We start from the raw sequence: 10,677 nt of genomic DNA, 5'->3' as shown, positions 1-10,677 counted from the left end.
CACTCCGCCTGCCCCACAGCTGACACCCGCCTCTGCGGGTCCCCACGGCCGCCCGCACATGGGGTGGCTCTCGGAAAGAACTGGCCACCGTGCGTGACCATGAGCTGCTGTGGAGGGACACGGGGAGCCACCCCCGCCGCTCTTGGCCCCCCCACCTAACATCCAGGCCCGCGGGACGGCCAGGGTGCTCTGCGGCGGGTGGGGTGGGGACACCGAGAGGGCACGGCCACTGCCACCCTGGCCGTGCTGGGTGCTGCGGCCAGCGCCCCCAACCCCCACGCAGGCCTGGGCTGCCCCGTGTCCCGGCCACCGGGATGATGCAGGGACCCGCCGAGGTTGGGCAGGAGCGAGGTGCTGGCCGGCTCTGGGGCTTGCTCGCCTTCAGGGGCGGGGGGTGGGGGGGGGGGTGGGGAGCACAGGAAAGCAGCAGACAGTAGTGGCAGTAAGGGTGGCGGGCAGGGGACGGCGGAAAACGGGGTCCCCAGGTCCAGGGAGGCCCTGGGACGCCCGTGGGCTGAGATCCGGAGCCATGCGTCCACGGGGCAGGGAGCAGGACAGGCTGTGGGGGAGAAGGTGGGCCGCCAGGGCGCTGGCCCGGGGCGGGCCGCACAGCCGGTGCCTGACGGTCAGGGAGGTGGCCCGGACCTGGACACGAGCACCGGGCCCCCACGGGCCGCGTGAGCACGCTGCCCCAGGACCCCCCTCGCCCCGCACCGGTCTGCTCTCCGCGCGGCCCCCGCAGGCCTCAGCTCAGAGGAGCGCGCTGTTTTGCTCGGGCGCCACTTCCTCCGGCGTTTGCAGAAGCGGCTGCGAGAGACCCCACCCCTCCCCGCTCCTGTGTGCGCGGGGGAGACCGGGCAGTGCGGCCCCCGGGGACGGGCTCAGCCTCACAGCTTCCAGAATACTGGAGAGGGAGCGTGCGGGCGGCCGGGCCCGGAGCCCCTGCGGCAGGCAGCTCACCGTCGTGACGGTGGAACTCGGGGCCCCGGGCTGAGGCTGCTGGCACCCACGCTCCCGGGGCTGCAGGACGTCCTGACGGCTTCCAGGTGGCCTGGCGTCCCCGTGGCTCCTCCTTTGGGGCCCCCCCCCCTTAGTCGGGCCCACCCCCTCACCCCTGGCCGGCCGGGACTCCGTGCTGGGGGGTTGCGCCACACGGGCCCTGCTGGGTCACAGCCGGGAGCGCCTTAGACCGCCTCCTGCGAGGGCAGGGCCTTCTAGAACAGGCCACAGACCTGTCAGGGAACTCCCGGGGGCCGCCCCCCTTGTAGGGCCTTCCCAACTTGCAGGGGGCTGACCCGAGACCTGGGGGCGGGATGGGCAAGGCCCAGCGGCGGCCCTCCGGGCCCACGCCTGCCAGCGTGTCTGGGAACGTGGGCTCAGAAGGTCAACGTCACTTGGGAAACAACTTTCTAGACTCACCTTTGTTGACTTCCAGGCACTACTTTCTGTAGCTTCGGGCAAACGCCCTGGGCTTCCTGTGACCTCTGACTGCTGGAAACAAGGGGGGGGGGGGGTTGGGCGGGTAATCTACCGCGCTCTTAGGGTGCACCTCCCCTGCCCAGGCAGCTTCGGGCGGGACTGGGGCCAGCACAGCAGCCCCTCTGGGCCCAGCCTCTGCCCCTGCAGGACAGAGAGGCCCATGGGCCTGCCTCACGGAGCACAGCAGGAGCCCACGGCCCCTTGGGGCTCCGGGCGTGCCCTGCACACTGTGGGAGCGTGGGTTTAGAGCGCTCGGCTTCTCCCAGACCCTCTCTGGCGGATGAGGGCGCCTCCTTCTGGGAAGGAAGTATCGAGATATGGTGCCGTGGACGCTGTCCCCCACCTGCCAGGGCCCTGCTGTAGCTCAGGCCCGCCCACGCCCTGCCCTGCAGGCACGGTGGGCGCTCTCCTGGGGGTCCTGGTCCTTTCCGTAGGGGGGAGGTGCCGTGACATGCTTGCAAGTCACATGCACTTCACATTTTGGGTCATCGTTTCACCAGGGGAAATTCCTAGAAAGGATTTTACATGATCAAAAGTTAAGTGCGTCCCAGACTTTTGGAAGCATGCTGCACAATTGGGCCCAAAACATTCATGCCGGTTTACGCTCCCATCAACGCAGTAAAGACACCCGATTCCTCACACTTTCGCCAACACTGAGAATTAGAGTCCTTTGTTTTTGTCAACCTGATAGGCAAGAAAAGACTGCCGTTTTGACGTTTATGTTCGCATTGCTTTGATTATAAGTAGAGTCGAGCACCTTTTGGATTTTTAGGAGCTGTTTATTACGTCTTTTGCAAAGTATCTGCTCATGGGCTCTGAAACTTCTTATATTCATTCATTTTAAATTTTGTTTTTGATGTTTGTTTACTTTTGAGAGAGACAGAGACAGAATGCGAGTGGGTTGGGGCAGAGAGAGAGGGAGGCACAGAACCTGAAGCAGGCTCCAGGCTCCGAGCTGTCAGCACAGAGCCTGATGCAGGGCTCGAACTCACGAGCTGTGAGATCATGACCTGAGCCGAAGTCAAACGCTCAACCGACTGAGCCACCCAGGCGCCCCAAAACTTCCTATATTTATTGATTTGTAGATGTTCTTTGTATATTGAGGATCTGCTGTTATATCTATATATATCAAAACATATCTATATATCATATATAGATATATCTATATATCATATATGTATCATATATATCATATATATCTATATATATCCTGTATATCATACATAGTTATATCTATATATCAAAATACAAGATTTGACACATAACAAATGCTCACTAAGGGTTGAGTCATCTGTTGAATGACTTAATTTCTGATCTAATCTGATTTTCCTAAAGCCATTCCGTCCTACTCTTTGTCCAGGTCACTTTGAACTCTTGGAGCAAACTGCTCAGTAGGATCGAGAAGACACATGACATGTACTAGAAGCCGGAGTGCGTGTTAGAGCCTCTCTGAGATCGGAGCAACTCAAGTATGCCAGGTGAGCCCCCTTCGCGTCTCCGCCGACTTTAACCACTTAGGAGGGACTGCAAGAATTTTTCTAGAATGCACATCACCTCAACATGGGGGTAATTACTTCAAAACTTAGCGTGAACAATAGCCTTGTCTAAAAAAAAAACCGTCTCCGAAACAATAAAGGTGTAGGGTCTCCATCAAGACACAGGGAAGCGTCCGTTTCTTTGCTCTCGAGGTGCTAGGAAACACCGGGAACAGGACCGCGAGGGACCGGGGTCTCCTATCATGCCCATCTCTGGCCAAGTGCCGAGCCCCAGAGCTGTCACCTGTCACCTGTCTCCCGCCCTTTTCCCAGGGGGTCGGGGCCCTCGTGTGCGCCTGCAGGGGAGGGGGGACAATTGACAAGTGGGCCCGACAGTGCCCAGGCCCCCGTGCCTCGGACCCTGGCCGGTAAATGGGGATGGCTGTGCGTGTCCCGGGGAGCGGTGGGGGGGAAGCCACCTCACACCCATTAGGACCATTAGGACGGCGACCCTCACAAAACAAAACACCAAAGTGTTGGCGAGGACGCCCAGAGACTGGGTCCCCGTGCACCGTCGGTAGGAACGTTAAGCTGGCGCGGCCGCTACGGGAAACAGCCCAGCGGTTCCTCACAAAGTTGAAAACAGAACTGCCGTGTGATGAGCAATCCCACTACGGGTATTTACCCGAAAGAAGTGAAAGCCGGTGTCGAAGTGACGTTTGCACGCCCGAGTTCTCGGCAGCGTGCGTCCGAAAGGGGGGGGAGTGGAAACGACCGGGGCCTCCACTGACGGAGGACTGCGTGAACGCACGCAGCCCAGCCTTAGCGCCGAAGGACGTTCGGACACTGGTGGCGGCAGGGACGGGCCTTGAGGACCTGAAGCCGAGTGAGGGAAGCCAGACGTAGAAACGCAAATCCTGTGGGACCCCACTCCTGCGGGGGCCTGGGGGGGTCGACTCCCAGGGACTGAGCAGAACGGGGCGCGGGCGCTGCGGGAGCCGAGGGGACTTCGGGTTTAACTACCGGTTTAACGGGGACAGTGTGGCAGTGTTGCAAGCGTCCCCAGCGTCTCCTGAGGAACTGAAAGGCAGGGGCCGGGGGCCAAGGCTCTGGTAAGCGTGTGTCACCAGGAAGGACACAGACGTTCGTTTCTGTCTCAGGTCCCAGAGGAGGCGGGGGAGGGAGGACGGGGTCCAGGGTGGCCCCGGGCGCAGGTCGGGCGGTCAGAGGGGGCCCAGGAGAGCGGGCTGGGCAGGAGAGGGCGGCGCCCGGGACGCGGCAGATTCCTTCCCCACGGCGGGTCCCCAGACAGTGCGTGAGTCCGCAGTGTCCCTGCCGCTTACAGCTGGGGGCTCACGCCTGAGGGCACGCTTCGTCCTTGTGACTCGCCTGCCCGCCACAGCGCCTGCCCCTCAGGGGCACCGGTGAAGGAAGGCAGTGAGGACCCACCTCGGGCTCTGGCAGCTTGAGCCGGGGCTCAGGGCTGTTCCCCTCACCGGCTTCTTGCTGTTGGACGGGGTGGTGACTCAAAGGTGGCCGTCAGGTCACGCCTTCCTCCAGGGGCCTCTGTCACAAGCAGGTGCTGCAGGGGCCCCCGTGTCCGGGCATCTTCCCAGTTGTAGGTGAAGGGACACTAGGGGCACTCCCTGGGGCTCCCACTTCCCATGCGGTGGCCCCGTCGGCCAGCCTCAACGTGTTCCTGCTACGAAACACCTCAGAGCTGGGTCACACATCGGCCGAGCCCTGTGAAAGCTTGTCTGAACTCTCGAGGGGAAGGAAAACCCTGAGCAGGGGTGGGGAAGGTGGTCAGCGGCACCGGGCCGGGTGGGTGTCCGAGGCTGTGCACCAACGCGGTCCCTTCCGTCCCGGGGCATTGGGGTCCCCAGAACTCCAGAGCCCTGAGCGTCTCTGACCCTCGGACTTCGTGTGATGCCACATGATGGTGACTGTCCCCTGTTACTGAACCTCAGTGAGAATCAGCACAGGGACATTCACAGGCCTAAGACAGCACAGAGGCCGTTTTACGTTTACGCCCTGACTCACTGCTGTTCGTTTCCTAATGGGCAGGGACAGCAGGTGAGCCGCGGCTCTGGTGTGGGAGTGGGTTTGGGGCTTGAAAAGGGTCACCTGCATACGGGACCCCAAAGGACAGCCCTGGGCAGTGAGGGCTGGAGTGAATCTGAGGATCCCTGCCCGCTGGCTGCCAGAGCTCGGATGGGGGTCCCAGGCGACTGGTGACTGGAGGCGATGCCCCTTCCACTCAGGCGATGCCCGCAGGTAATGCCCAGCAAACGTGGGCTCAGAACCACCTCCCACCTTCAAGGGAGCCGGGCTGTGGCGCATGGGCAGGGGCCAGAGGGCTAGTGCCGCGGGGTTAGAGCCCTCAGCCCTCGGTGCCAACTGCTGGGACGGCCTCATGGGTGCGACAGGGGTACCTGGGGCGCGTCGGGGGCACGCAGGGCACGGACTGAGCCAGAGGCCATCCGGACAGACTTGGAAAGGAGCCAGATGGAGTTTCCAGGAATGAAAGCTGTATCACTTGGATGAGTTAGACACCGATGAAGGGACTCCTACCCTGTAGCTGGACACCAGCAGGCTCCTTGGATGGCACGGGACAAGGGGGCCGAGGTGGAGGAGGCCCCACAGCGAGATGAGACTCGTGTGTCCGACACAGCCGAGCAGAACCCCGAAGGCGAAACCCGGGGTCCCTGCACACTGGTGGGATCGACACATTCTCGGATTCCACAGGTCCGAAGGCAGGACAGTCAGACCGACGGGTGACTGCTCCCCGCTTCAGAGGCCAGAGGACGGAGCACAGGGTGTCCACGTGCCAAAGCCGCGGGGGACCCCTGGGTGAAGAGGGCGTCTCAGGCGGACCCGCGGGGGCTCCTACCAGCAAGGTCCTGTCCTTGGCAGAGGACGTCCTGAGGCAGGACAAGGGGTCTCAGGTGGGCGGCCCAGAGGAGGCAGGTGAGCCGGCAGGAGCCCGGCCGCCACGTGGCTCGTCGCACAGGGCAGACGACAAGGCCAACGTGCGAAGCTAGAAACGCGCGAGCCCCCGCACGACTGGAACCCTGGGGGGAGCGGTGCGTCGGCCAGTTGGGCCCCAGAGAGATAACGCTCGGGGCTCCCGGGCCACACGCTCAGGAGGGTGTAGGCTCTGACGAGCTCCGGACACACGGAGGAGCACATTTCGTTGCCAGGGTAGTCTCTGAAAACCTAAAAATAGACTTGATAATAACTTCCAAACGAGTAGAGGCGGGAGACAGAATTTAAGAAGTAAACAAATCCAGAAGACGTGTTTGCTTGCTTGGCGGGAGGGGAGAGTCTGTCCTAGCCGCTCTCCTTGGCTGGTGGAGGGCTGCCGTCTCCCTGTGTCCCCACACCGTCTTCCCCACCCGTGTCCGTGTGTGTGAATGTGCCCACTTAATAAGAACACGGTCCCAAGGGATTAGGGCCCACCCAAATGGCCTCATCTGAACCCGGCCGCCTCTGCAAAGACCGGCCCCAAATACAGTCATGTTCTAAGGTGCTGGGGTCAGGGGTCCCCCAAGTGTTTTTTTTTTGGGGACACAGTTCAACCCATAACAAAAGACAAAAGGGGAATAAAAGCAAACAGAAAAAGCAGACAAAAGAGCACAAAGTAAGGTGGAGAAAACCAACAAAACCATATCAGTGATGTCAAGAGTATAAATGGATTGCAATCAGTAACTGAGAGGCAGCGAGCGTCAGATTTCTAACTCCAGTCGGAAGTGTCGCATCCAAAACATGAGGATGCAGACAGTCTGGAAGTAGAAGGTGGGGAAAAAAATACCGATGACTAGTCATCGAGAGAGAGCTGCTCTTTTTATGTTAAGTACCAAACAAAGACTTAGTATTAAAAGCATTATTAGAAATTACACTGCCTTCCTGTGGTTGTGTTGCAAATGACTGCAAACATAGAGGCTTATAAATGCCCATCTTCATTGTTCAGGGGATGAGAGGTGAGAAATGGGCTAAAATCAGGGTGTCACAGCCGCGTTCCTTCTGGAGACTCAGGGAGAAGCCGTTTCCCTGCATGTCCGGCTCCCAGAAGCTGCCTGCGTCCCCGGCTTGGCAGCCTCTTCCTCCCTCTTCAGAAGGGCCAGTGACCCCCACGTCCCCACATTCCGGGACCCTGTGACAGCACCGAGGCTGCCCCGGCAATCTACGGCAGCCTCCCTCTTTTCCTAGTGCCAGGCAATTCACAAACCCAATTCCATTTGCAACTTCTTTTGCCACGGAACCAGAGTTGCACATGAGCCAATCAAGCTGCTAGATTCACAGGTTCTGGGATCAGGATGTGCACGTCTTTAGGGGGCGGGGGCATTATTCCGCCTACCCCAGAGATAAAGAGACCATGACATAATAGTACAGAGGTCGATTCATCAGGAAATCAGAACCGTTTTTAACTCACATGCACCAATTAACAACGGCTTAAAACACATAAAGCAAACCTTGAGAGAACTACAAGAAGTACACAAATCCCCCATCACGACAGGGTGGTTAATCACTTTTCTCCATAACTGACGGTTGAAGCAGGCAAGATGGTGGTGTGCACGAGCCAGGGTCAGGGGTGGGGGTCAAAGCATGAAAGCTGCTAGAGAAGGGCGGTGGGGGGGGAGGCACCCAGACTCTATTGAAAATGTGCACAGAAGAACACTCACTCAACAATTAAAGAATACACTCTGGGGGTGCCCAGGTGGCTCAGTTGGTTAAGCGCCCGACGTTGCTCGGGTCATGATCTAGCGGTTCGTGAGTTCAAGTCCCACGTCGGGCTGTGCTGACGGCTCGGAGCCTGGAGCTGCTTCGGATTCTGCCCCTGCCCTGCTCACATTCTGTCTCTCTCTGTCTCAAAAATAAACACTAAAAAAAAAAAAAAAGAATACACTCTGTTTTCCGACACACAAGCAACCCTCTGAGAAATGACCTCCGTGAGTTACGAGGACTCGGCGTCGCACAGCCCACGGGCTGTGACGCCGCCAGGCTGGGGCCCAAAAATCTGACAGGCATTTGGAGAACCCTTAAACGCCTGGTGCCTCTGGTCTGGAGCGAGCACGAGTCGTATGTTCTCTTGGTTCCCAGGCGCTCTTGTCCTCACGCTTGTCTCTGTCCCACAGGGAACAACACCCTAGTAAGCGGCCCTGTCTCGGCGACCCCGTTTCCCGGCGCGGGCCCCTGTAACGTGTCCTTCGAGGACAGCAGAGTGGTCCTGGTGGCGGCGTACAGCCTCGTGTGCCTGCTGGGCTTCCCGGCCAACTGCCTGACGGCGTGGCTGACGCTGCTGCAGGCGCGGCAGGGCAACGTGCTGGCAGTCTACCTGTTCTGCCTGGCGCTGTGCGAGCTGCTCTACATCGGCACCCTGCCCCTCTGGGTCATCTACATCCGGAACCAGCACCGCTGGACCCTGGGCCCGTGGGCCTGCAAGGTGACGGCCTACGTCTTCTTCTGCAACCTGTACGTCAGCATCCTCTTCCTGTGCTGCGTCTCCTGCGACCGCTTCGCGGCGGTGGTGTATGCCCTGGAGACCCGAGGCCGCCGCCACCAGAGGACCGCCTTCCTCATCTCGGCGTCCGTCTTCCTCGTCGTCGGCCTCATCCACTACCCGGTGTTTGAGATGGAAGACGGGGACACCTGCTTCGAGACGCTGCCCACCAACACCAGGGTCGCCAGCTACTGCTACTCCCGCTTCGCCGTGGGGTTCGCCGTCCCTCTCTCCGTCATCGCGTTCACCAACCAGCGGATCTTCAGGAGCATCAAGCTGAGCGCGGGCCTGAGCGCCGCCCAGAAGGCCAAGGCGAAGCGCCTGGCCATCGCGGTGGTGCTCATCTTCCTGATCTGCTTCGCGCCCTACCACCTGGCGCTCCTCGTCAAGGCCGTCGCCTTTTCCTACTACAAGGGAGACCCGGGCTCCATGTGCGCCTTCGAAGCCAACCTGTACACGACCTCCGCGGTGTTCCTGTGCCTGTCCACGGCCAACGGCGTGGCCGACCCCATCATCTACGTGCTGGCCACGGGCCACTCGTGGCAAGAGGTGTCCAGGATCCACAGGGAATGGAGGAAGTGCTCCGTGAGGACAGATGTTGTCAAGCTCACGTGTTCCAAGGACTCAGAGGAGGCGCCCCTGCCCACGACGCTCACTAACGGCCACGCGATCCCCAGGATCGTCGAGCCCCTGGAGCCACAGCCGCGTGCGTGGGGCTCACCGTGCACCTTGGAGAGGCCGGGCGAAGAGTCGTGTTGAGCCCGCGTGGGAGCCCAGGAGCGGTGGTGTGCCCGTCCGCTGAGCTTGCCAATGAGTGCCCATGGCGCTGGCCGAGAAGTCCCCCTCTGGGAAACCTGCCAGGATCTTTTGTTCCTGGAGCCACGCTCTCTGTCGGCCCATCAGGGTCCCGGCCCCCCAGGCTCCCCCCCCCCCCCCCCCCCACCGGGCCGACACAGGAGGCGGCTCGCCCAGGCAGCGCGCGGCTGGCAGGCCGGCCTCTTCATCCACACACATCCCGACCGGCTCACCCGGCCACTAGCAAACAGCAGGGCTGTGGGCAGGGGCCGCGTGCCTGCCCAGTGTGGCCCTGCACGGTGCCCGGTCACGTGCAGTGATGACTTTATTTCCCGTGCTTTTCTGCAAGCAGTGCTTGGATCACCGGATAGTACAGCAGGGCATCTTTGTGCTCTGTCTCAGGATGCCCTTCCCGCAGGGCCAGCTCGCTGTGGGACAGCCAAGGCCGATGAGGGGGCAGGAGCCCAGGCCTGAGGGCCCTCGGTTGGGCCGACTCTGTGCCGCGCAGGTCTGATGTCACGGGCTGCCGGGGACTCCTCGGGGGAGCCGTGGGCTGGGGCACCAACTGCTCTGACTTCAGCAGGGCAGCCGACGGGCCTCCTGTAGGGTGGCCCAGGTCGAGAGTGCCGGCGGACACCCGGGAAGGGTCAGACGCTCAGCTAAAGAGGCCCGGAGAACGGCTGCGATTCATTCCTTCACGTCAAGGCTTCCCGGCCTCAATGCCAGGGGAGAGGCCGCCGAGGGCTTGCAACGGGGGGGCTCGGGAGTGAGCAGGTGACAGCCCCAGGCCTCCAGCCCCTCCACCAGGTGCGGATGGAGTGTGTGTGGAGCATGGAACCTGGTCTGCCATGGGGCCCAAAAGTGGGGTCCCTGAAGACGCACAGCGTCAGGTCACGTCCGGGCTCGTCTAGGCCAGGTCACGTTGCTGCCTCGGTTTCGCTATCTGTAACAAGGCCAACGACACCTACCGCACGCTGACCCACTACCTGTCCTTCGGGCACTTCACACACCTGCAGCTCACGCCTCAAACAGGAGCCCGGCGGGTTGTGCGCCCAGCGTGGGGGCCTGGGAACCCCGGGTCCCCCCGAGCTGTGCCGGGCCGTCATGTTACATTGTGCTCTCGTTTCTGTGAGGCAGCGGTCACTGTCCGTGGTGGTTCTTTGTAGTGAGAGCCATTGAAAAGATACACTTGGAAATAAAAATGCGAAAATACACGCCAGTCTCAGGTGCCTTCCTACCAAAATAATGCCACCTTCCCCTTTTCAGGTACGTGTTTTCCTCTAGGGCTGTCTGGGGGCTCCAAGCCCGTGGGAGGGGTATGTGCCCAGGCTCTGGGGTGACGGCTGTGGCTTCAGGGCACAGTCCGGAACGCTCAGCGCTGGGGACGGAGTCCGGTGTCCCTGGACGGGGCGCTGGGGACGGAGC

The 10,677-nt window shown here is 61.0% G+C and overlaps 2 protein-coding genes across 3 annotated transcripts in view; both read left to right on the top strand.

The window, feature by feature from the left end:
- The first annotated feature begins 2,839 nt into the window (after positions 1 to 2,839).
- Positions 2,840 to 10,660, top strand: GPR132 (G protein-coupled receptor 132). The gene is made up of 2 exons (XM_058740486.1): positions 2,840 to 2,957; positions 8,093 to 10,660. Exons 1-2 carry the CDS (start codon positions 2,951 to 2,953, stop codon positions 9,214 to 9,216), a joined length of 1,131 nt encoding a protein of 376 aa, XP_058596469.1. The 5' UTR covers positions 2,840 to 2,950; the 3' UTR covers positions 9,217 to 10,660.
- The window catches only part of CDCA4 (cell division cycle associated 4), a 29,951-nt gene continuing 22,113 nt past the window's right edge, over positions 2,840 to 10,677 (top strand). For both annotated transcript variants that reach the window (XM_058740488.1, XM_058740489.1), the window contains exon 1: positions 2,840 to 2,957. The gene's annotated coding sequence lies outside the window, so the exon portion shown is untranslated. The remainder of the gene's footprint in view (positions 2,958 to 10,677) is intronic.

This window comes from Neofelis nebulosa, chromosome 7, assembly GCF_028018385.1.
Source record: "Neofelis nebulosa isolate mNeoNeb1 chromosome 7, mNeoNeb1.pri, whole genome shotgun sequence".
Lineage (NCBI taxonomy): Eukaryota > Metazoa > Chordata > Mammalia > Carnivora > Felidae > Neofelis > Neofelis nebulosa.
Note: the sequence above shows the minus strand (reverse complement) of the source record. Positions and strands in the feature narration are given on the sequence as shown.